The sequence below is a fragment of the Python bivittatus genome, unplaced genomic scaffold, assembly GCF_059951505.1.
Source record: "Python bivittatus isolate LINGU-HERP-01145 unplaced genomic scaffold, Pbiv_v1 ctg000120_np1212, whole genome shotgun sequence".
In the NCBI taxonomy this organism is placed as follows: domain Eukaryota; kingdom Metazoa; phylum Chordata; class Lepidosauria; order Squamata; family Pythonidae; genus Python; species Python bivittatus.
This window is the reverse complement of record NW_028277037.1, coordinates 4,549,301-4,576,368: the sequence shown is the minus strand read 5'-3', so window position 1 is coordinate 4,576,368 and position 27,068 is coordinate 4,549,301. Positions and strand designations below refer to the sequence as shown.

Here is a 27,068-nt window from a genome sequence, read left to right as displayed (position 1 = left end):
ATCCATCCACAGTGAATTAATTTAAAATAACTGAGTATTTTTTTCCTGCAGGTATGTGCCAGTTAAAACATGTTATGTGCAGTTCATTAAAACTCTTCATAGATTATGAACTCTTAAAATAGCTTATTCAGTTTTGAACGTTGCGCTTCAGATGAAATGGACTCAGTAATAATAATGCTATCCAACATTCATACTGAGCAGCTCTGTGTAAGGCCATACTAGTGACCATACTTCTGAGAATACTCTTTCCACTGTCCCTGGTAGGCAGCTGAGTTAAGTTTGATGGACCATGACTGGACCTATGCTTGGCCTGCAGGAGATTTCAGGTTCTTCAGTGTATGGTATGTTTTATTTAAAAGAATACATTCCTAGGATTCTCATCTAAAAATCTTTTATTTAGATTTACATTGATGTCAGATTGTGGAGTGTTTGGTGCTCTCTGTGCTTGCAGACGTTTCATTACTCAACTAGGTAACGTCATCAGTGCGAGTGAGTGTGGGGTTTGCTCCCTGTTTATGTAGTTCTCTTCTATTGATGTCAGATTACTCAGCTTGACTGAATAATGTGAAACTATTAATTCTAAAAAGTGTGTGTGTTTGGGGGGGGGGGGATCTGAAGAAAGGTAAAACATGAAAAAGGTCCAGCCCACCTTGTTGCTAAGCAAATGTCTTCTCTGACTCTGCTGTCTGACTAGAAAGCAGCTGAGATTTACTTAGCAGCTAAGTTCCTTGTTTTCATACTATCAGAAAGTTGATCAAAACAAGGCACTTTTCCACCCCCCCAAAAAGCATGTTACATAACCAGAACACAGAGTTGTGCTTCAGAAGAGTTGCTTTAGTTTATTATTGTTGGTCACATAGTCAGCCAGATGTTTAGACTGGATTTTACATTTTTATCCACCTATCGAATCCTCCCCAAGGATCTGGGAAAGGCAGATGTTGTTTCATGGTGTTAAAGGTATCATCACAGGATATAAGCTGTTCCAAGTAAAGCTGCTTTTTGCAATTGACTGAAGGTGATTTTGTCAATGCCAACAATGGTCTTCAAGTGGTGCTCCAGATGTTTTGGGATTGCACCCAAGGCGCCTATTACTATTGGTACCATCTTTGCTTTCTTTTGCTATAGTCGTTCTATTTCTATTTGCAGGTCTTTGTATTCTGTGATTTTTCTCCAGTTCTTTCTCTTCTGTTCTGCGCTCTCTGGGTATTGCAATGTCCACTTTCCAGACTTTTTTGTTTTTCTTATCAACAGTTGTTAAGTCTGGGGTGTTGTGTGGCAGGTGCTTGTCTGTGTGAATTCTAAAGTCCCAGAGCAATTCAACTTCTTCATTTTCTATTTATCTGTTTTGTGGTCCCACCAGTTCTTGCTTGCAGGCAAATGTTATTTCTTGCAGAGATTCCAGTGCACCCTGTTGCTACTTTGTCATGCTGTTGTTTGTAGTCAGTCTGTGTGATCTTCTTGCAGCAGCTGACTAGGTAGTCCCCTGTTTCTTCAGCTTCTTTGCAGAGGCAGCATTTGCTGTCTGTTGCTGTCTTCTCAATTCTGGCTTTATATGCATTTGTTCTTAAGGTTTGGTCTTGTTATTATTATTGTGGCTATTGTTGTTGTTATTGTTGATGTTCTTGTTATTATTTTCAGTGAACTTTAAAATATCAGGAGACATTTTTCTGCATGGATAAACTAAGTGCTATGTAGGATGGTTTCAAATGCACAGTTCTCAGCAAAAATAGCACTTCCTATTTTTCTGAGTTTTGGCACAGAACAGGATATGGTATTAAGGCTGCCTAGCCAGTATTTTTCTCAATGAAGAAGGTGAAGGTTTCATGATAGAAGAACCGGCACAAATGAAAGATCTTCCTGCATCTTACATATGTGGGCTGCACATTTGACAATATTACTGTACAGCAGCAGAGCCAGGAATATTTGGCATCCGACAGCTGGTTAATCCTTGGATGGAAGACCATCAGCAAACCCCAGGGATGTCAGCTAAGATGGAAATTTGTGAAAAATCATGGAGAAGAGTAATGGCAAACCACTTCTGTGTTATTATCTGGAAAATTACATGTCCATGTTCATGTAGTCAAGATTGATTTCAGGAAATCTTTATCATTTCTGCAGCAGTAGGTTACTGGTGGAAATTTCTTCAAGTGTTTTATGAAATTGACTTAGAGTCCTTCTCAGTAGACAGCTGCAAGATAATATGATAGCAAAATTACCTGAAAGAATGCAACGTATGAGTGGTTCTGTTTCAGTGCATTTGCTTCATGCTTGTCTAGTTTTGAACCTAGCAGGCATGCATTCAGACCTCATATTAAGTTAAAACCAAACAAACCATATTAGGACATGGGCAATGTGTGAACCCAAATCAGTTCCTGGAATGACTTGGTTTGTGGCATTGAAACACATGGCTTCTTTGCATGTGAGAACTAGGCCACAATGTTCAACACACCATGGCTTAGCAGGATGTGTAAACCTGGACACTATTTTAAACTTCTGTTTGTTACATTTGAGTAGCAAGAATATGTGGAAAGTACATCTATGGGCCTGGTAAATGCCAGGATTTTTTCTGCAAGTGCCCCCTTTTTTTTTTTGCCAAGGAGAAGAGAAGACAAGACAAGAGAAGACAAGAGAAGAGAATTTTTATTATGACCAGAATTACAGATAGAAGTACATTAAAAAAAAAAAAGTAAAAATAGAACAGGATAAAAATATAACGGTGGTGGGTTCAAGGAGCTGTTCTAAATGTAGACAGATTTGCAAGCCTGTTAGTTGCTTATCCTGTTGATTGCATGCAATGTTGGATTCTCGGCAGCTCCGCGCTCTGATTTTCCCTTCCTGCGTGTGCCCTACTGAATTAGGATGGCAAACAGAATAAAACATTCAGCTGCATCTCGATACAAACTCAAGCAAATCTCCTTTGCTGGGAATGAATTTTCTAGTTATCACTTCCTGTTAGCTGCAGTAAATCCATAGATCTGGCAGTCCCTCTGCGAAGTTTCAATGGTGAATGGAGTAGAGAGGAAATGTGGAGTTTCTCCATACACAATGAAAGGAAACCTTGTAAGAAATTGAGTAAAATACAAAGCTTTCTGAGCGCGTTGCTTTCTAGCCGGTTTTTGTGTGTGTGTGTGTTTTTCTTCCTCTTTTTGCATGCTAGCACCCTTTGCAAGGCTTGTACTGGATACTAATTTCTTAGGAAACAGTGAGAACATTCACATTAGGATTTTGCCTGAATGACAACTAGCTTGTTCTATTTGCCAGCTGCTTATAGATGAGATTTCAAGGCCTAAGGAATGAAGATCTAGTGGAAGGGGGCTGCTTGTTTGCTTTTCCAATTAAAGTTGAAGCCGTATGCATCTTGCTCCTCAATTATTTCAGTTCACAGAATCTTCATTTATTATTTGTGTCCATTTGAAGGCCACTTGGCAGAAAAGTAATAATGGTGGCTTTGATCACGTGGCTGCCATTTTGATTTTTTCGGACCTCCCAACTGGACCTCCCTGCTTGATAGCGCTGCACTGCCTAGTGTGCTATTATATCTACATAAGTTCAGTTCAGTGAATTGGTTTACAAGACCAATGATTTTTAAAAAATGCATCAAATACTGCACATATATATTTATTTGCAGGACAGGCCTGAAACACTGCACAGTGTAAAGAAGGCACTAATGACATCCATAAGCCATAATTGTTGGTTGAAATTGTGCTTTCAGTAGTGAATGGATCCCATATTACTAACTATCAGAAAGCTTCAGTACTCTTCTGATCATGAGGTTATCTCTTTTCTCCAAGAAAAGAAGATTGCGAAGTAGAGTTTTTGATATGCTTTTTATTTGATTTTATGTGTTTTTGTATTGTGTTTTGCTCATTGTTTGGGGTTGTGTTTTTAATTGCTGGGTGCTGCCCAGAGTCATATATTTGAGATGGGCAGCTATATAAATTGAATGAATGAATGAATGAATGAAATACAATTTCTATTTATATAAGAAAAATATCCTGTGAAATGCTTGGAGGTCTTTTGTGTCTTTAGCTATGACTATTTCTGTTGGAAAGGGTGGGTGAGAAAGGGAATCTCTAAGAGTATAAGAACCTATTAGTTGTATTTGCACAACAGATGGAACCCCAAACTAACTAACTAAATTTTAACCAACCAAATTTTAACCTCAATTGTGGTACAGTTCCTTTATGGTTTAATCAATCATGCAAATCGAAAAAATTGGTTTAGTTGAGTGAATTACGGCTAAGTGTGTCATGCAGGCCTAGTGTAAAGACTAAGCAATATTGCTGTTCATTTAAAAACTATAGTCTCCTTTTGTATTTTTAAGAACAATCCTACATTGTTTTTATTGTAACAATAAATTAGCTCCTAGGTTTTTTGGGTAACAAGAAAGGTCTAAAATATTTATAGCAAGATTTGGGCAATTTACAATTTGCAGGAAAATGGAAAATGTACAAGGGGTTCATGCAGCAAAACAAAAATGAAATAAATGACTGGAGACAAACAGGAATAAATAGGAGGGATTTTAACTTTTTTTGTGAGGCTCCATCAACAGGCCTTCTCCCCAGAGGCAATCTTCATAGTCAATCTCAATAATATCTCTTGAAAGCATCTATTGTATTCATCCATTGTATCCTACTTATATCAGTCACAGAGAAATAAATACATGTTAAGAAACTGGAATGGTCCAGAAAAGTCTCTTTCACCTTGCTTCTGTCATATAAAGCTCATACAGCTGCTACAGCTTATGCAGCATTTAATAGTACTCCACTTCATTTCTAGCCTCCCCCCAAAACCAGGGCCTGTAGTGCAGTTGTAGGACTCTTTGAACATAAAGGAACTAGGTTAATTCACTGCAGCAAGAAGGTAAAACCAGTTCAGAAGTTAAAACCTTTGGAATACAAGAGCAGTTGCTTCCAACAAATGCAAAGAAGACCGATGGTCTTGTAGGATCTGAATTTCCACATTTTGGCTTTCAACACTGAGAAAGGTGGGTTTTGTGTCTTCACCCAGCATGCTTGTCATGGTGGTGAAATGTGAAGCAGGTTCTCAGAGGCTGAATGTAGAGAGGTGTTGCATAAGGTGCAGTCAGTGGAACTGACCACAAGGACTTTGCTGGTTCCATCTAGCGTTTTCAATGGCAACCAGGAACAAATAGAAAAACAAGGCAGGTGAGAAAAGTTGTGCAATGTATACTAGAAAATTGTTTTGGTTGCTTAATTTTGCATTGGCAGGACTTTTCAAGTGATCTTTGAGGAGGCCAGTCCCAGGTAATGGATATGTATAATGTTTTGGAAGAATAATGCACAAGGGGAAAGGAGAAAAAGTAAATATGGAGGATAAGAAAAATAAAACAGAACATTAGATCAAAGGAATGAAATGCAGTCACCGAGTTCCTATGATCTGGGCTTTTAAATATGTATTTAGTAATAATAGATAATGGGTTTACACATTGTAGGAAGCCCTGCTTTATAACTGAATTGATTTATGCAATGTGCTAGGCCAAACAGGCAATGTTAAAATATAAAGACATGAAACAAATGAACAGAAACTTTAAAGAGAATAACAGAAACCTGTAACAAAATTACGGCTCATCAAACTTTAGTGGGAGAAGATTTTCTTTTTCCAAAACTCACTTTCAGATTGATTATGCCATACATGGAAATTGATTTATTCAATCAACAATCAGAACAATGAAGAGAACTGAACAACAATATTAAACAACGTATCATAATTTATGAACATTTTAGGCCAAGCCACAATAAACTCCATGGTATGGGTCACAGAAATATCAGATCACACTTCCCTAATATCATGCTTGAACACTGATGGTTTCCCTTATTTGGGTGTCTAATGCACACGTGTGGGAATCTAATCCTCTTATTAATAAAAGAAGCTATAGTATTCAAGATCAAAGTAGAACAGAATTATTTCAAAATTGGCATTAGTTAGGAGAATTGGGCTAGATATGCTTAAAAAATTATTCAGAAACAGTATTTTGGATCACATGTAAGCACACCACCTCTCTGCTACTCATTAAATTACACTGATTTTTTAAGGCTTCTATGTGAACCTGACAATAACTGCCAGCTTTTTAAAGCAGCAACATCATTTTTTTCAGGCTCACATAGAACAACCTTCTTTTGAACCATTTTCAAAGCCTACCCTATCAGGGAACTATCAGTGTTTGCAACATGGGGCATCATTTAGTGTTATGAGTTGGCAAACAAACAACATCAATTGACAGACAAACAGAATTAGAATGTGTACAAAACTGTGGGTATGGAAAATATGCAAGTGACAAGGCACAAAATGGTTACCGTATCTAGAATTATTTTTTCTCAAAGGAAACATTAAGAGTATACAGAGTATACAAAGGAGTATACAAAGTTACAATGAAATTATGCAGACAAAACAAATACTTTAGGTTAGCTGAGTTTTAGAGGGAAAGACACTCAAAAGGAATCTGAAATGAAGAAAGCAAATTCATTCATTCATTCATTCATTCATTCATTCATTCATTCATTCATTCATTCATTCCCTTTTCCCATTTCTAGTTAAAATCCAATTTCAAAATCCAGTTTTAAAAACTTAAAGTCATAAATCAACTCAAGAGGATTGACTAGGCAATTCACTATTGACTTTGTCTTAGGGTAGAGCAGGGCTGAAGTACTAGGCAAATGATGAAGATGATGATGATGATATGGAACAAATGCTTGCTAAATTCTGTTAAAAGCAGTTTTCGGTGAATCCACATTCAGCGGGGAAAAAATGAAATATAGTTGAACAAAACTAAAACCAATAGCAAAAAGTACTGGGATTAGCTAAAGCATATCCAGAAGCGCACACCATTTCAGTTGATTTGTAATTGGACTATTTATATGCCTTCTAAGAAAGCCGGCATGTTGAAAAAACATTGATACTTGACAGTCTCTTTGTCTGGCTGGCAGAACAAGGAGCCATCTTGTAGAAGTAGTATCTGTAGGGTGTCCTTCACAATATCACACTGTCTCTTTGAAGTCCACCTAAAGAATGGAGCTATTTTTTTTCAAGTATTCTGCAAAACATATTCCACAGTGAAGGATAAAAATTATTTGGTATACAATTTCTGGACAAAACTGGACATGAGTGTGTTTTTCAGAAGAGAACTTATAATTTGGGTAGTGTTTGTTTTATGATTATGCTAAATCAAAGAACCAAAGTAATATCTTTGGAGACTTTATCTTGGTCAATAAATGCAAAAATTATTGTAAACACTGGACATTATGATTTTTCCTCTAGGCTGGTGGATGACAGATGTGTGGTACAACCAGAGGCAGGTGATCTTTGTAATCCGCCCAAAAAATTCCGAGGTAAGCACCTAAATGCAAATTTTATATGAGCAAATATATCACAATTATACAGTGGCTTTTTTGTCCTGATTCTATCTATTTTAAAACAAGATCCTCCATTCTAATGCTTCAGAAGCATCTTAATCCATCTACAAGTCATTTTCTCTGCTAGTTATCATTACTGTGATTGACTAATTCTATTCTATATTCAAAACAAGGTGAAAAATTAGCTTCAAGACAGGTGTTGCAGGAGAATGAAAGGTGGCAATGCAGATGAGAAGATGAAATTGAGCTGCGCAGTTATATTGAAATATTGAAATTGTGTTTCTCATATGGCTACTCACTTCCTACATCAAGGATGGCCAACCCTTTGGAGGCCAGTGGAGACATCTGAAATTTTGAAAACAGGTTGTAAACATTCTCCCCAAACAGCTGGCATGGGGACATAATCAATGACAAAACAGCAGTTTACCAGAATGCTTTTTAAAAAAACTGTGTCAACTAGTTAGTACAGTATAAGTTATACAATTTTAAAACTTGGGTGCCGGGCACGGGTGCAATCTGGGTGTTAAGTGATTGCTTTACTGATTCCTGCTCCTTAGCAGCTTTCTTAAGGGAGATGTGGCAGAGTGGAGATAGGATCCTGGTCAAAATGTAGAGGAGGGAAGAATTCAGAGATGGTTTGTTGGTTTGAGACATGGTTTATGTTACCATAGACTACAGCCAAATCTTTAGGCAGTTCACTTTAAGTTCTTCAAGCTGGGTGCAAAGTTGGCAGCTGAGACCACATAGCAAAGCTTGTCAAAGCAAAGTGCACAATTCTCTTTTTGTTGTGTGTTACCATGCTTTCATTTTATGACAAGTGCTAACAGTCAGTGTTTCTGGTTTGTGGCTCCACAGAAGTATTTTGCATTATTTCGGTAAACAAAGCTGAACTTGATTCTTGCTCTGGGCTTAATACATGTCAATGTCTCACTTGTCTACCTGAGGTTAACTCTTTGATTTCAGCAGTGTTAGAAGCCAAGATCTGGGAAGAAAGAAACATCCTTTTTGCCTGCAAGTTTCAATTTCTATAATAGCCCAATTGTTTTGCCCCAAAGTTCTCTTTGGCATTAAAAGGACATTGAAGGAACAGCCCTTATACTACAAGAGGTATCTCCAATCTGGTGTCCTTCAAGTCTGTTGGAAATACACCTCCCAGAAATTTCAACTAGTATTGGCCATGATGATTAGAAACTCTGGGAGTTTCTACCCCAACATGCTTGGACAACGCCCAGGAGAAGGTTACCCTGAATTACTCATAGTAGTTTCTAAGAGGAGAGCCATATTAGTTGAGGGTGGGAAAAAATTGAGGAGTCTGTTAGCTCACATAAAGGTTACGTCTTGTAATAAAATTTGTTAATCGGAAAAGGTGCTACCAAATTCCTTCTGATCATCCAAGGTTGTTACTCGTATCTCTGCTGTTGATCAAGGCGCAGTAAATGTTTTCTTTCTTTCTTTAATCTTAATGCCACACAGCTATGTATTTGGAAAATTTTAAGAGGTTGCTTTTAACTAGTTGGACTGGTGGTAATTTAGGTGCAGCTAACCATTATTTAAGCATCAAACTGTTGCTAATTTCACCTGTCATCATTTTTCTCTATTATAGCTGTTTCCCCGACAGTTAATTTTGTAGCATTTTGCTTTCTCTTTTCAAAATTACGTTGTTGTTAACACCGCTCATTGTGATCTTTGCATGTAATTCTTATTTTGTGGGTTCTATAATTAAACATGTAGTGTCCCCCCCCCCATTTTCCTCCTTTCCTTTCCCTAAAATCCATGCCCAAAATACCTTAAGGTATGATTGATTTTATTTTCTGATGCAACATGACTTCTTTCACGAACGGGGTAGTTTTTCTGATTGATTTTTATTTTTTTTATTCCCCCTCCCCCAATTTTTCTTCTATGAAAAGTTTGGTTAAATCATCTAATTCTATCCTTTTGCCCTTTAATTAAGAATCACCGTTTCCGATGCCATCCTTCTATTTTACTGTAAAGTTAAATGAATAATAAATACCTTTGTGCTTAAATTGACAAGTAGGCAGTGTTTGGTTGCAGTAGGAGGTCAGATTTGATCACAGAAGTCTAGACTCTTTAATTAGGGCTGGGGCTGGGGGCAGAAAAGTCAAGATGTCAACTATGACCATGCAATCAAAGCCCTAGTCCATTTTTATGTTGGGTGCTCATAAAAAAGGGTGGAGCTTTGATTATACAGTTGTGATATGTTGATTTTTTTTCACTCTCCCACCAAACACCCCCATTTTAAGTTCTCATAAATAGAACCTAAGAAAGATGTAAAATCAGTTAAATATCTCCAAGATAAGGACATATTGTCTTAGAATGTTTTAGGTGCAGCTAACCATTATTTAAGCATCAAACTGTTGCTAATTTCACCTGTCATCATTTTTTAGCATTGGTTTATTGCTTTATGCAGAGGTTGTATGTAGCCTGAACACAGATACCATACCAGTGTTATCTGCTAATACTCTAGAGCAGTGTTTCTCAACCTCGGCAACTCTAAGATGTGTGGACTTCAGCTCCCAGAATTCCCCAGCCAGCCATGAATTCTGGGAGCTGAAGTCCACGCATCTTAGAGTTGCCGAGGTTGAGAAACACTGCTCTAGTAGGTTGGTTGAGATTATGGGCCAACATTTCTGTGAGTCACCAGGAGAGAAGAATGCTCTGGAGGAGAAATGGCCAATGTGTGGTCTTCCTAATTTGTTGAACTACAACTTCTACCCCCTCTAGCCAACAGGACCAATGATGAGTTAGGAGTTGCAGTCCACTTTGAAGTGGTACATGTCTCGCTCTAATTCTAGAACAATAACAAACTTCTAGAAAATGTGGTTATTATTGATACATTTCTAGGCTTTATGGATACAGCTAGAAAAAAAAAATCCCCAGCAGAATTTGTATGAGGCTCTGTTTCCATGCTCATAAACTCTGTTCTATCCTGTAGGCCTCTGATAGATCTGTACCATCAAATTGGGTAGCTTGAATTTGTAAAAGTAAATGCAATATACTTACTTTGTAAGGGCAAAGGCATAGATGTTTGTTCTGAGTATTACACAATGTATTTGCATTGTGTTACAGTTCTGTTATCACCCTCCCTTCCTGAGATGTATGTGAAGTTTTTTTTTTCTCCCTTCTTTACATTGAAAACATGCCCATTTAATATAAGATACACAGACGTCAGTAGCTGAATTTTGATTTGCTAATGGTTGGTCACCTTGTAAAATGCAGCTGTTCTAAACAGTGAATTGATAACAAAACAGTGAATTGATAGCAAAACAAAGAGGAGTTTGGTTGAATGTCAACCATGATTTACCAATTATTTTTAACAGTAATCTATGTTTCTGATTTTTTTTTTTCTGGGACCATTGAGTGCATAAGAAGAACTACTGTTATGGGGTTCAGGTTGAGGGAAAGAAGAAATCATTCAAACCATGTTGGTTATTCAGCTCACATTGATATATTTGGTATTTGCCTTTTCTATAACTATTATCAGAGATTTCCACTCACATCTCTGCAATTATCCTTTCTTTGGAACTTGGTATTCAAAGACACTACACAAGATATTAGATTGCAGATTAAAGCAGCCTAGTTATCACAAACCAACTTCTATGAGGCTAAGAATATGGATATGTATGTTCCAAGGTTCAAACTCTGACCTTCTTTCTCAACAGACTGCATGCAACTCAGTTTTCCCATTGGCCCTCACCCTGAATGATTGGTCACATCTTATCTGTGTATAAAACAGTCCAGTCCATTCCCATGTATCTTGGTTCTCACCTTGCCAGGTCCAACCATCATGCCAACAATGTTTGGTATGCCAGTCAGTTAGGGGCAAAAACCGTGGCTAATCTCACAAAATTAGGCAGAATTTGACTAGCTTAATAGCTGGATGAGAGATGATCAGAAAATTCCAAGGGAGAAGGAGGAGGGAGGAAGGAGGGAGGGAGGAGGAGGAGGAGAGAAGGAGGAAGAGGAGGAAGATTCCGTATTGTTGCTGAGAAAACTACATGATGTGCCTGTGAAATTACCAGAAGTCAAGATCAACTCAGAGGAGACTTTGCCTTTTTATTTATCATGGCTAAAACAAAGTGAGATACTCCTTTATCAAGTTGACTGTGGATAACATTTTATACATCTTATTAAATGTTTTTCCAGTAGGGAGGAAAATAGTTCCAACTATTTTATGCATGGATGATAGATACTGTTTTCCAGGAATGTCTTAATAGTATCATGCCTATTTCCTTATATAAGAGCCTTATTTACAAGGAGCATGTTGAAATGGTGGGACAGGTTTGAGCTACAGCTCATGTGACTGCTGCTTGAGTTAACACTATTAATCCTTTGACCAGGGTTGAATGGATTAATAGAATAGGGGATGTTATGTATGATGGGCAGGGCAAGCCTCAATCATATTGGAGCTCTGACACAAATACATTGCTCTGCTGGTTTGCAAACTGGCAAGAGAGAATCAAGAAAGAAACAATATTAGTGTTCCTTTCTTTTTAGTTGCTATTGCTAAAGACTAAAAATCCTTTAGGAGTGACAGGAGGGAATTGATTTGGGCCAGCCAAGTAGGGGTGCCTGGATGTTTGGTAGATGGTCCTCAGTCCTTATAATCACTTGTTTCTTAACTCCATCTTGAAGCCTTCCTGATGTCAGAATTTCAGGGTTGGGTATAGAGACCTCTGTAGGTTTGAAGGTTTTTACCAAAATGATGAAAGCAGAATCACATCACCACAACACAAGCTCTGTCCCTTTTGTATATCACAATGCACATCTGAAAAGGATGGAGCTGATGGCATGATCTCCTTTCATGAATAACGAAACCCTCTAACCAATTTGCAACTCCTGGAAATTTTTATTTAGGTATTTCTCTAGCGTGGCATTTCTGCAGGGGTGGTCAGTGCCTTTGAAAGAAAAGCAATGGTTTGAGAAAGTGGAGTTGGACATCCAGTATCATATTCAGCTTTTAAGTGTAACATATGTATAACATTGACTGTATCTTTGCAGTTTTTCTGAGCAAGCAACACGCAGTGAATTCTTCTGGGCCTTCATTTTCATTCACAAAAGACAAAATTCATGTAGGAGTAGTAATCTTGTTTTGGCAACCCTAGTTGTGCTACCTAAGCTGACCTTTGTGAAAAAAAAGAAATGAGGGGAAAGCAAGAATAGCTTGGAACGTTGTGTTAACAGTTCAGAAAAACTTGCAGCTGAATGCTCCCTCTGTGCTTTATTGTACAAATGGAACAGTAGAATGGAACAGGAAGTCATTTGCATGTAGTTTGAAGGTTTTCATTAGGGAAGCTGTTTACAAAGACATGGAAATGGGGGAAAAAAAATAAAAACAAATGTGCAGTGGACTCCTGGCCCCAGTGCCCAACTTCCTAGTAACTATTCACTAATAAATGTGTTGATGTAAGACCGATGTTTTCCTACTTTGAATTTGTGAATCTGTTGTCAGATATTTGGAGTCTGATCCATGGATTGGGAGCCTTTTGTAGGTATATGTGTGTGTGTGTGTGTGTGCCTGGGTGTGAGAATCCCATGCATGTAGCCACACACTACTAGATTGGGCAGAGTCCCAAAGTTTCACCTTGTAGGGCGGTGGAGTAAAATGGGTGCATGAAATGTAATGGAGGGTAACACGACATTGTTGCTTTGCCAAAATCTTAAAGATGTGTTTCCAAACAGTATGTCTGCAGGAGGAGGTGTGAAAAGGGAAGAAGGTGGCCATGACTGCTGTGGATTGGCCAACCATCGCCCTCATGCAGTTGTGGCTTTAAAGGAACTTAGATCTGACTTTGGGAAGAGGAAGAAATGGACAAGCTATTAAGATTGATGTCAGCTCCTCAAAGTAGGTCAGGTCAAGCAACAGGCATGATAGGGATCCAAGGAATGCTTTTTATTGTAGTAAGGTAGAAGAACAGAATCTTGATAGCCTGTCCAAATTCCCCTTTGTCCCATCATCTGTTAAGCAAAGTCAAGGTGGAGTTATGTTAAGCTTCTTTCTCATACTTCTCTCTATCTCAAGACAGTGGCATCTTTTCTGCAAGTCCCACCTTGACAGCTTGCTCCTTGGTTCCCATCCCCAAGGTCACTTCTTAATTCCTTTACAGTGGCTGCCACACTGACTTTTTTTATCCCCTCTGCCTGCCACCGCTGACATTGTTGCCAAATGTCAGCTGGGGAGCTGGACCAGAATGCAGGGGATGCTGAAAAAAAAGGGACTGTGAGCTCCAGGCGTGCTGAGAGATTTCAATTGCACACCTCTGGTCTCATCAAACATATCGGTGGACTTTCACCAGCCAGTTATTGCAAAAGAAACAAGGGGAGAGAGGATACTTCTTTAAATGTTGGTGTTGTGTTTTTGGTCTTCAGATTGCCTTTTTAAAGTGTGTCCTATGAACCGATATTCTGCACAGAAACAATACTGGAAAGCTAAACAAGCCAAACAGGGGAACCACACAGAAGCAGCTCTGTTGAAGAAACTGCAAGTAAGAGGCGCTGAGCTCCTGGCTGGCTTTCTATAGCACGCAGAACCTTGCTTTGTCTAAAGATGGTTGGTTAAGAAACCACAACTGGTTGAGTTCATACATCCGCAAAGCCAAAAGAACTGGAGCCACGTTGTGGTTTAAAACAGTGTTTCTCAACCTTGGCAACTTTAAGATGTGTAGACTTCAACTCCCAGAATTCTGGGAGTTGAAGTCGACACATCTTAAAGTTGCCGAGGTTGAGAAACACTGATTTAGACTGATGTAAGAACTTAATCTTTGCATGTAGCTTTTGGCTTGTGCAGTGATTAGTTAGTTAGTTTCTACAGCAAGGCCTATATGGTTACTCTCACCAAATGTGGAGAACCCAACAGCACTCTTTTGTGTTTTTGGAGAAAGTTGGTCTAATCCCCCCCCCCATATTTAGTGACCTTGCAACTTTCCCCCCATTCATTCATTCATTCATTCATTCATTCATTCATTCATTCATGTTTCAGGCCACAAATATGTGATTCTTGGCGGTTTACGTAGACTAAACCATCCACGGCATATTAATAAAAGAACAATTGAATTCATGAAAGCACGTTTATCATTGATTGAAAACTGGAGCAGTATAGAAACAATTCCTGCCGTGCTGTCCTAACTAATTAAAAACCGTTCTGGAAGAGCTGTTTTAACTTGCTGCCAGAAAGTCATCAGGGTCAGGAGAAGATAAAAAAGTAACGAATAAACACATGGGACTTATGCATGTTGACAGGCCCATGACACCATCAGTAAGAAATGACTATTCCCCCCCCACTTTTGCCAGAGGGCCCAGCTTTGAGTGGCTGGTGATTACACTTGGGTATATTTTTTAATTTTAATTTTACATTATTTTGTTTTATCTTATTTTATTTTACTTCACTTTATCTTACCTTAGCTTCTCCCATCCCATCAGTCCCATTTTCTGAGAATGCCTTTGGGGTTTATGTAGGGAAACAAAAGTGACGCTGGAACATAACTTTGTCGCTGGCAATCTCTCATTATTTAGGCAGGCAGGAAAAGGATGCAAGAATTTGAACACTGATTTTATATTCATTCCTAATGGTTTCCTAAGCTTTTCTACAGCGAAATTGTAGAAGTTCTTGGGTTCTGGTGTGCCTGTTAAATTGGTTTTAGTCCAGCTTGCTTGGGGGTGGTTGGGATCTATAAAGCAAAGCAAAATGAGAGAGAAAGTAATAAAGACCAATAGAAGTAATAAAGTAATAAAGCAATAAAGTAATAAAGAGTGAATGTTTCACGTGAACAATTCCAAACTTGTGCTCAGCAGGATAAACATGTGTTTAAATTCTATAGAATGGAGGAAAGTCGAGATGGATGGATGAATGGATGGATGGATAGATAGATAGATGAGAGAGATAGGTACATAGATAACATAGGCAGTGGAATGCCTTCCAGATATTGGGACTTCAACCTCCATAAACCCTATTGGCCATGTTGTCTTCAAATTATGTTTTTGGGGAAGCTTCATCTAGACCAGCAATTCTCATTTTGATCTCAGGACCCCTTTACATTCTTAAAAATGATTGAGGACCCCAAAGAGCTTTGCTTTATGTGGGTTACATCTATCAATATGTAGTGTATTAGAAATTAAAACTGAGAAATGTTAAAATGTTTATTTATTTGACTTTGTGGACCTCCTGAAAGGGTATCAGGGATCCCCAGGGGTCCCCAGGCCACACATTGAGAACTGCTGATTTAGAGGCTAATCTTGAAGGTAATCTTGGGCTTCAACCGAACTCAACTGAACTGAACTGAACTGATTGACTTGCAGCACGCAGCTGAACTGGAACAAAAGCAGAATGAATGTGAGAACCGGAAGTTGCTGGGTGAAATTGTGAAATACAGCAATGTCATCCAGGTGAGTGTTCAAAAGCCACAAAGAGATTGGGTGTTCATGGAAAATTAAATGAATTTTATACATCACACCATGCCAAATAGTTCTGGTTCAGCTCTACCCTGGGAATTCCAGGCCAGATTTTATGATCTCTGAAATCCTTAAGAAGTGTCTTGATGACTGCTTAGAAACAAACGAGGAGAACAGATACTTTATGGCTATAATAAGCAAAAAGATAAGTAATTTAGCAGGTACCACTTTCCTTATCCCTGTATGACAAGCCATAAGTATCTCAGGATGGAGTTTTTTCTCTTCATTAATTTGATTAACAAAACACCATGTATATGTGTAACGCTAGATAAGTACTATATTTATTGCACATATATCCAGGAACTCAAAATGGAGTACATGGGGTATGAGTCTTCCCCTAATTATCTCACAGCAGCCCCAAGTTGACTGGCCTGTAGTAACCCAGTGAGCACCATGATTAAATGGTGGCTTACTTTGGTCTTCCTGGTCCAAATCTAACACTTTAAATTTAGAACTGTTGAAGGTACAAGAATTTGCTGCTGCTTCTTTTTTTTTAAGACATTCAGTCATCATCAGAACATTGGATAGGAGGAACCTTTTGGAAAAAAAACTAGTAAAACATTCTGATTGTTAGGTGGTTTATAGACAAGGAAAATTAAATGAGGAAATAGGAAGTAAATTTGCCACCTCAAAGCTTTGTAGTGACGGAATAACCTGCTCTAATGGTGGCTAAGTAAATTTCCATTGTTTTGCAACTAATATTTAGTTAATCAAAGATGTCTGAAAAAGCCAGAGTGACAGCAACATGACATTGTGTGTTGTGACATCACCCAAATGATGCAAGTGACATACTTGCATCATTTTGCATCATACTGCAGGTTCATAATTTGGGCCATTTGTTGTGGAGAATCAGTATTATTTGCAACATGAGGGCTGTAAATCAGGCCAGCTTATATTGTGGTTAGCAAGGTTCCTGATCCCATTCTCATTGCAGTAGACAGCAAAAAGCAAGATATTTCCAGCATAGTGGACACCTTGTGTTGAATCATAACCAAATTGTTGAATCTGAATGGATGTATCTTATTTATTTTTATTACTGGCAGCTCCTTCATATAAAAAGCAACAAATACCTTACCGTCAATAAAAGATTGCCAGCTTTGTTGGAAAAGAATGCCATGCGGGTCTCTTTGGATACTGCTGGGAATGAAGGCTCCTGGTTCTACATCCAGCCCTTTTGGAAATTGCGAAGTGAAGGGGACAATGTAAGTGAGTGAAATATTGCTGGAAGTAATCAGGAAGATGCTAGAATATTGTCACCTCTGTAGCCAAAATCATTCTGGAAACAAAATGTATAACCCTTGTTGTCTTTCCTTTGTGATGTGTGAACATCTGGTCCATTGCATCTTGAGATGTTATTTTTTAAAAGGCAGTCATAAAATAGAATCTGCAATCAAAGAATCAAATTCTGATAGGGGAAGCATGACAGTCAAGCAATTCCACGATCACATTCTGGTCAGGCAATGTCAAACAGAGGAGAAGTCAAGTCTGAATAAGGTCACAGCCAAACAGCAGGTAGCAAGTGTTCTGGATATTCTGTGTCAGCAAACCCAGAGAGAGCCTTAAATGAAGCTCTTAGTAAGAACTGCTTCTGATAAGTGAAGCCTGCAGTGGTGCTCAGGAGGTGGAGGTGGTGAGTGTGGGATTTCTGGAAGTCCTCAGTGACCAAGGAGAGCCATGCCATCTCCTCAGGCTGAAGAAGTGAAGGCAAGTTTAGTATCTCATCTGCTGGATCACTGGAGCTAGTGGAAATTTTCGAGCTTGTTTTGTGGACTAATTCTCCCACTTTCATACTTCCTTTGAATTCCTGGCTGTGTTCCCCAAATGTAGAAAACCAGACTCCAGAGTCGCAGTTGTTGCATCATTACTTGCTTATCTTCTTCAATTCCCTTTAGCTCGTTCAAGGGTCAAGATCTTATGTTGACATTGCCCTTCCTTCTAGGACAGCTTTCTCCAATCTGGTTCCCTCTAGAAGTGTTGGATTCAAACTCCAGTGTTTTTAAGGCTGGTTGGGATAGCTTCTCCAAAGCAATAGTAGGGTAATGGCCATAATGGTAAGAAAGAACACGTATCTGGAGATGTCTAACTGGAGCTGTCCCAAAGCTGAATTCAGAGATGGGATTGCTGGCTTGTGACCACAGACATAGAGGTTTCATTTCCTAATATCGTCTTCATGATTACTCCTTTCAGCAACTTTGTAATTACTGATTCAATTCTGCAGGTTTCTTTACTAATACTTTCTCTGACCTGACATAGCTGTAAGTAATTTTTTTTAAGCAGCATGGCATGCAATGCATCCTGAGTTACATAAAAGTGTCTCTGTGTGTAGAAACGTCATGATCCCATTGTGGATGTTCTGATTTTCGAAGAGTAGCCCATCAACATGTGAACATATGTTATGAGCATAGAGATTTTGTCTGTGATTGCTCTATTTCTCATTTTGCAACCAAAAAATAGAGAAAAGGTCATGGAATCCATGTCATTCTTTTTCTTTTTTCTTTTTTGGGTTTACAGTAGATTCCTTCTTCTCCAAACCATTGCAAGTTAGCTGGTCACAAACTGTTGGGTATTTAAAATATGGAAGTATTGGTAAACTATGCATGAAAACTTCTCTCCCAGAAGCTTTGTAGAGTACCGTGCTGAATTATAGAGCATGGGATCATCTGTTTCATATCAATGCCATGATGTGGGTGACTGTGCACTTGTAACTTTGCCCTTGTGATAAGCTGCCTGTGCATGTTTGCTTGGTAATTTCTCTTGAGTCTCTGACTGTTTTTTTGTTTAAAGATACATGTAGAATTGCCCAACTCAGAAGATGTGTGGTGTGTCTGGGAGGAAAGAGGGGAGAAATTATCTGGAGCAAATTATAGAATGGTGTGACTGTATGTTCAGAGATGAGAACAAGGGGTCTTCACACTGTTGGAGCTTGTTAAGCAACACCGTGATTCAATTAAAAAAGCAATCCATAAAGCCATCATGACTGTACTTGATTGCAGTCAGACAAGCAGTCTTTTAATTCTCCTTTAAACCCATGTAACTTTTCTGGAACAAGGTAAAGGATGGATTTTGCTTACACTCAAAATGTGAGGAATGAGTAAAACAGCCAGCTGTAATAGCTGTGCACGTCATCCAAAGGAAGCACGACTTCTCTCCTGTAAATCCAGTATTCTTTTTTTTAAGTCATACCATGGTCTCCATTTGTGTGTGTGCCTGTGCAGTTGCAGACAGTTGCTGACATACAGTAGCTGACATATTTGTGATTAGACTAGTCTTGTCAAATGCTAGTCCACTACGATTTTAAAGTATTTTTGCTTTCAGCAACTTCATATAGCATAACTTTTTTTTTTTTTTTTGGATGAGTGGCACTTTTAGAAGTTAATTTTCCTGAAAACAAATTTTCCTTACATTATCTCAACGTATAAATAAAATTAGAAACGGAGAAATCCCTACTAATGATTTACATCTGTATTCTCTCTCTGTGTATATTTATTGAATTGGGGTATTTCTTATCCTGCTCTTCAGCCAGAGGACTTTTGGAACTGTCAAAATACAAAGCAAATATACAATATGTACAACAAATACCATATACAATATACACACCAAAAACCCCATAAAATCACTACAGTGAAAATAAATAGAAACAGGTTAGTTCCAAGATGAGATTAATTGTAGTCCAAAACCACAAAGTTCTTACTGGACAAAGGATATCGGATATATTAGCAGTAAGAATCTGTGATATGAGATAGAATCCAGATGTGTAGAAATCAATAAGAATAAAATTCATGAAGTAATTTTTTTTTAATGAATGATAATATATGACTCTTTTTACAACGTCAGATTGTTGTTGGAGATAAAGTTGTCCTGATGCCAGTTAATGCGGGACAACCACTGCACGCCAGCAACATAGAACTCTTGGATAATCCAGGATGCAAGGAGGTAGGTTTAATCTATGCATCTAACTAGGTTTACACTCTTGTTTTGATATGTTGCTGTCTTATTCCACGTGGAGGCTTGTTCCAAAATATCTGATCAGGATCAGCTTTCTGTTACCACTGGGGTCGTGCCTTGCCTGACACTGGCTTGATTAATATCATTAGCAACCATTCACATTCTTTGCTGTTGTAACCCTCTGCCATTTAGCATGACTCTCCCTGGATGAATTCCATTCATTCTGCCCATGCCATAAATTCTTTCTCTTTTTCAACATACACCTGAGACCTAATGCTCTGGAAAATAGGAGTAAGGTTCTGAGTCATTGTATTAACCTGTTGTGGTTGCAAGTTTTTTTTCACACTGATACATTCTGTTATGGGAAGGTGAGGACGTATTTGGGGTCAAGAGAAGAGATGGAGACATCCATTCCGCTAGCAAACATAAGAATGCAATAACCAGAAGGCCTACATTATATTTCCAACAGTGGCCATCCAAAACATCTTAAGCCATAGTAGTCATCATGAAGGTGCTGGTCAGTTCCCGTTGTTTTTCCCCCCAACAACTGGTGTCCAGAGATAGACTTCTGATTATGGAATCTTCAGTTAGGGAATCTAATAATCTGAAGATCCAGTCCTAGGCTCAATTCGCTGGGAGGAAGCCCCATTGAATGAGTTTCAATGAATATATATGAAATTACACTGTTACTTATTACTGCTATAACCTAGTCTTCTTTTTCCCTGGCCATATACCCTAGTGGCCATATCTATACAATGAATGGGATTGAAATATGAGATTACTGGGTGACTGATCAAATAATGTTAACCCAGGATCTCCTCATGTATCTCCTGATTTATAATGTATTGAATGTTATTTTTGAATGTGTTCGTTTGAGTTTTTCAGATATAGTAGGAATTTCTGTTGGGATAATGGACAGTTTTAGAGGAATAAAACTATTTTAACAGAAAGAGATATAAATATATATATTGGTAAGCAGTAATTTATCAGATTGTAACAGTATAGAAACTTTTCTATGTGGCTGTTTCATAATATGACTTACAATTCTTTGTGTTCTTGAATGCAGGTAAATGCAGTCAATTGTAATACCAGTTGGAAAATAACCTTATTCATGAAATATAGTTGCTACAGAGAAGATGTGCTTAAAGGTGTAAGTATGGATTTTTTTTTTTTAGTTATTTTGATGATCAACAGGTAATGTACAGTATCAGGTTGTTCTGAAAATGGCTAAACATACCTTTTATATGATGCTCCTTCCTAGTCCCTGTTTATCAGTCTTAAAAAATGATTATTTCTTTGCACAGTATCCTGTACTTTTCCATCCTCTCAGGAAGATCACAAGTCAGATAGGTTTGGAAAGCCATAAAGAAGGAGAAGGCAGTCTGTGGGCTTCTGTGGCCTCATAGCTCTGAAATCTTGCACCAAAAAGCTGGTGGCCAAATAACCAAATTTTGATAACCATAATTTCCTCACTCCACCCAAAATAAGAATGAGGAGTGGGAAGCATTTGTAAGGCCAATTTTTCCATCTCTTAAACGCAAACTGGTCAAGAGTGTGTCCCCCGGTGGCCCCCAATCTGATTCCCACCTTTAGCTCCCCCCCACCATGAAAAATAAGATGGCATTTTTGGTTCTAGATCTTTCAGTGACATCATCTGATGACCTTCTGCACCCTCCAGCAATTTGGAATCTCTGTCATAAACATGGAAAGTCTATGGAGTACTAAATCTAACAAAGCACATGGTTTGTGTGAGTCTCTCTCTCAGTTCTCTCTCCTTTTATTTCCATCTCTCCATCCATTCAGGGAGATGTTGTCAGGTTGTTCCATGCTGAACAGGAGAAGTTTCTGACCTGTGATGAATATCAGCAGAAGCAACATATTTTCCTTCGCACAACTTTGCGTCAGTCAGCCACTTCTGCAACCAGCTCTAAAGCCCTGTGGGAAATAGAGGTATTTGGGGAGAGAGGCGTTTCTATTGCTCACCTAGCTTGGCTTCATATTTCTTGAAACAGCTTTATCCATACTGATACCCCCAAATATATTGGGAATATACCACCCAGAATCACTAGAAGGTTTCAAAGACTGTGTTGCAGAATTTACTTCCAAAATGGTGATGTCTACAGAATTCTCTTTATTATTTTTAAGCTTCACTAGGCCAATGCTAGAACCAGAAGGCTCGTAAACAGAGATTCAAGGACAAAGCTCTTGTTAAAGAGTTTTACTGCAGATATTACAGGAGTCATTAGTATGAAGAAAACTAGGAACTGCTAACTGTAAGACCCAAACAGATCCAAGCTTCAAGTCTTACCTCTCTTTCTCCTGCTCATGCATTTTCACTTTTTTTTTGGTAGGATGAGCTGTTGCCATCTATGTGTTATATTGTAAAGGACCAGGTTGGTTTTGAGGTCCTTTGAATCTGGTCTTGCCTGATCTGAACCTCACAATTACAGCCAGTGGTCTACAAGGAAGTCCACCTCAGCTGTGCAAGCTCACTGAGGTGATTTTGGGCCTGTCACTCTCTCTCTGATCCAAGCCAGTTCCCAGAGTTGTTGATATGGGGATAAATCAGAGAAAATTCCTGTGTTATGATGATAATATTTGACATATCCATGTGTGTTTTTCTGCAGGTGGTGCATCATGATCCCTGCCGTGGTGGTGCAGGGCAATGGAATAGCCTATTCAGATTTAAACACCTGGCAACTGGAAACTATTTGGCTGCTGAAGTAAGGAATACTACTAGTTGAATATAAGAAAAAGAGCAACAATGGTGGCTTGAGCAGGGGAGAGTTCCTGGTCTGAAAAACTAGTCAGTGGGCCATTGTGTGATTTATTTTGGTATGGTATCCTTGACAGAGGAGCAGATGCTCCTTCTGGAAGAGCTGAAATTCCCAGATGGTCAGTTTTTATTTAAAAGGCAGAGAAAGTATCCCATTGCTTTCCTGTGTCTGGTTTTCAGAATGAACAATCACAGCCCACCTGAAATATAGACTATATAGAGAAGCGATTGTTGTCCCATTAAACACACACATGCACAAAACACACCCAGGCACTTGGGTAGTAGTATAATCTTTTAAACCCAGTTTTTATTTTTATAGTAAATAAAGGAGAGTTTGAGAAATAAGTAGGCCTAATGCTAAGGAAATCTATAGGTTGGCCTTTCTTTTTATTTCTGGATAAAGCCTCTTCCTCATTGTCAGGCTTTGGAGCATGAGCAGTAGGGCATATGAGTGCTCCACAATGAGCATTTTCTTATGTACAGTATTACAACCATAAAGCATTCTGCTGTAAAGAGACCTAAGTGTCTTGTGTGTTAGCTAGAAAGCAAGGTTTAAGGGTGGACTGCAAGCTGAGTTGAAGAATGTTTGGGAATATATTTATTGATTTGTTGGATTTATATGATGCTCAATGCATCCAGCGGATTAGTTACTAGGGCCACACAAATCCTTTGAAAGAGGTGCTTCAGGAGAGTGTACAGAGTGTCTCTTTCTAAATTGCCACGTCATTTTCTTAGGTCGTGTGGCTGCTTCAGAAGGTGCTCCTGGCTGTCTTTGTAGGTGGGTATGCGCCCATGCCTTGCCTAATCAGACAGCTGGGAAAGGCTGAGAGAGACAGCTTTTACAATTCAGAGACGGGTGCTTTGTACATGCTCCTATGCTCTCAAAAGTACCTCTCTTGAAGGATTTGCACAGCCCAATACACAGAAATTTGAAAAAGCTCCTTTAGCTGGTGAGAAGATTGAGAGGAGGCCTTCTACTCAGTCCTAAAGCCCAGATAGGCTTGTATGTGCTCTGTTGAATAATCTTATCCAATACGATACAGGGCTTCCTGTCCAACTGCATGGTTCTTATAACCCACCCATTTAACTGTGTGAATGAAATATTCTGGACCTGTGGTGTTCACAAGTAGTTTTTTGCATTGAAAAGTTAAAGACTCTCTTGAGTTGAGTCCAGTCTTAATAAATACTGTATATGTACTGGGCTACCCCTGGTTTCTAAGTGGGTACACCTGGGGTCTGGAGAATACACATGGAGCTGTTGCAACAGAGGAGAGTCCAACATGGGATGAATTCCTAACAATCCCAGCATAACTTGGATTCTTATTTTTTGACTGAATGGGATTGTCTCTGTCTTATGTAGATTAAGCATGAATTTCGTTGCCTTTGCTACTGTCGGATATAGTTTTAGAGCCAGTATGGTACAGTGAGTAAGGTCTTGAGTTAGGACCAAGGAGACCTAGCTTCAAATCTATCTTAAGCCACCGGGCGTGTTATTATCTCTCGGCTTTGCATACTTTACAGAGTTGTTGTGGGGAAAATGGTAGGGGGGGGTACTTGTGTGCTGAGGAAATGGGTTAAAATTGGTTGGACTGAGATAGGTGGCTGGCACATAAGAAAGTTCATAAAAGAAGATTTTAAACCAGAGAATAAGACCAGCCGAGTCCAGGAGGGGTTGTTTGTAGGAGACAGGTGCAGAAGTGTGAACAGTCGATAGTTGATGGCTCCCTTACTATAGTTAACATCACCCTCTCCCATTGTGTGTGTTTTTATAGCTTTTATACTGTAGTTTTAATGATTGTTTTATATGTATTTATGGGTTTTTCAAACTGAGTCTTGAAAGTTGACCCAGAGTCACTTTTTTGATATGGGCAGCTATATAAATATGATCAATCAATAAAAATAGTCCAGATGTATATACTGAAGTATATATTTGTTAGGTATTTGTGTTAAATTTTATAAGCTAATAACGATTTATTTAAGAATAAAAATAGTCCAGATGTGAGGAGTCCAACATTCAAACCAATTTGGCAGCAGAGCATGGGTCAGTGAGGCAGGTGAGTATGATAACAATTTGTCCAATAGGCTGGGTGCCTACTTATATAGCAGGTCATAGAGACCCACCTGGCACTAACTTTACCTGAAGCGCCTTTACTCCCATGAAGCCCAGCATTTCAGCCTCACATTTTGCTATCAGTGGGCTTGCTTGGCTTCCACATGATGTCACCAACATTATTTTGGTGTTAAGCTGGGTAGCACTTGCTTAAATATCTCAGTGGTAGATGGAGAAGACATGGATCTTTGCCAGGATCCAGCTTTCTAGGAATCTCTAAAGCCATCATCCTGGTCTCTTACTCCTCTTCTGAATCTGAGCTGGACATCATGTCTATATACAATCTCTTGAGCTCCTGGAGAAAGGCAGGATATCAATCTATCAAAGAAATGATATGTAAACCTGAACAGCTTCCATGAATTTCAAGCCTTAATTGAGGTCATTTGCTGTGTGTGAATGTTATTGATACCAGGTTTCCTTACTGGGAAGAAAAAAAAAAATCGGGGTAATATACCAATTTCTCAAGCTCTGACTTATCTCTTACTAGATAGGTGTTCAGGTGCTTAGTTATCAAAACTTCTAGAAATGATAAATTTCTTCATCAGGATGTTATTGTTAGTACTGGTGGTGGTAGTGATGATGAAATGTGCATCCTTACACAAAATCTGCAGATCCAGGAACAAACATGCAGTTTTAAGAGCATTTGTGCAGTTAAATGTCAAGTAACGGAAAATCTACATTGCTTGTGAAAAAGTAGCCACTGAACAATGGGAAATATCCATTCCTCCCCACTGGAAAGGGCACCCTTCCACTGATTCCACTGCTCTTCTTTGGGAGATGTTCATCAGTGTTTTCAACATACTGGGAAGGAATGTGTTTCAGTGGTGAAGCTTCTGTTTTGCATCAAAACCTTTTCAGTTTTAATTCCTAACAGAGAAGAACTCTAAATCTGAAATCTTGGACAGCTGCTATTAAACTTGGTCAGACACGCTGGACCAGAAGCATCAGTGGTCTGACTTGGTGTAAGACAATGTCTGATCACCCCATTCTAGAATGTGAGACAAATTGTGCCGATTTCATACTTTGGAAATAAGATGACAATACCCTCCACCTCCGCCCCCCTCAAATTATTGATGTATTGGGTTTCTCTCGCAGAACATAACACTGAGCAGTGCAAAGTATTAGTCTGAATTGCATTTGCACTTACACCCAGTTTTCCTCCAATCCCTTGAAAAATTTTGTGGGTTTCCCATGGACAACTGGAAACCCGTTGCCAAGTCACCCATCTGTTGTTCTGATTCCATCTTTCTGGGGTTGGTCTGGGACAGCCTGAGCCGTGTAAATAATCCCTTGCATGTGGCAAAGACATTCTGGGGTTGGTGTGGGACAGCCTGAGCTGTGTAAATAATCCCTTGCACGTGGCAGAGACTTTTATTTGTATAAACAAGACAAACTTAAACTTCTTTTTCATCAGGGATTTTATGTGTGCTGGTGAGGTGCCATAGAAGGAGAGAGAGTGCATATTGTACAGTTGCAAATTTCCCTGATCCGTTGAAAGAGCAGTCAATAAAAAGATTTGCTCTACAATAGAACCAAATTAGGTGTGTTTGCATTTACATTTAAACCTTTTGTTACATTGCACTCCTTCAGTGTTTAACAGAAAAAAAAATCTTAACATGGTGAGGCATCCAATTATATATGGGATATATAGCAATTTCTTTGAGACAAGAAAGACTCCCAAAAGAAAGAGCAGTTCTCCTTTTCTCTTAAGATGCTAACTTATGGAAGAACAGGAAAAATTACAGTTAATGTCAGACTTTACAAGAAAAGCTATGCATGAAGTCAAAGAATCTATAGAGTATAAGAAGATGTAATCATAGTAGAGGAAATAATGAACAGGGTATAGACATTAAACTGAGAACCACTTTATATCATTTCATGCATTGTTGTGAAATTAATATAATGTGCATTTAAATCCCATGGAATTAATAAGATTTGAGTATTTTAAATTGTGTATTTGTTCTGGAAATTGTTTTTTCTTTCTTTTTCTTTTTTTTAACACATATCCACCTAATCAGATTTAAGTTCTTCTTGCCTTCCTGGGGAGGATATCCTGGGAAATAAGAAGACAAGAAAAAAGCCTCTACTTTTTTTCACTAGTGTAGTAAATTCCAGAAATTAAATAGGCTGAATAATTAATTAATCACGGCCAGGCCAAAATGGTGACAGAGCAGCTGTGCTAGTTCACTTCAGAAGTTACTCTAAAATATGTTCGGCACATGAATATATGAGGGAGTGCTGGAATGGATCTGATTTTGCAAGAAAAAGGAACTACAATATTCTTCTTGGGTCTTCTGTCATACTCTCCTCGCATAGCTCCTTTGCTTCAGACCTTTTTCTTCCAGCCCAGCTCTCTGGAAATAATTAGAAGAAAAAATGGATTATGGGAGCCTAATGT

The 27,068-nt window shown here is 38.6% G+C and overlaps 1 protein-coding gene across 4 annotated transcripts in view; it reads left to right on the top strand.

Moving 5' to 3' along the window:
- Positions 1-27,068, top strand: part of ITPR2 (inositol 1,4,5-trisphosphate receptor type 2) — a 224,016-nt gene that overhangs the window by 17,413 nt on the left and 179,535 nt on the right. For all 4 annotated transcript variants that reach the window (XM_088134864.1, XM_088134865.1, XM_088134863.1 and 1 more), the window contains exons 2-9: positions 7,279-7,349; positions 13,761-13,876; positions 15,687-15,773; positions 16,883-17,041; positions 19,674-19,772; positions 20,851-20,934; positions 21,588-21,734; positions 22,412-22,507. In XM_088134864.1, coding sequence (XP_087990990.1) covers positions 7,279-7,349; positions 13,761-13,876; positions 15,687-15,773; positions 16,883-17,041; positions 19,674-19,772; positions 20,851-20,934; positions 21,588-21,734; positions 22,412-22,507 — 859 coding nt within the window. The remainder of the gene's footprint in view (positions 1-7,278; positions 7,350-13,760; positions 13,877-15,686; positions 15,774-16,882; positions 17,042-19,673; positions 19,773-20,850; positions 20,935-21,587; positions 21,735-22,411; positions 22,508-27,068) is intronic.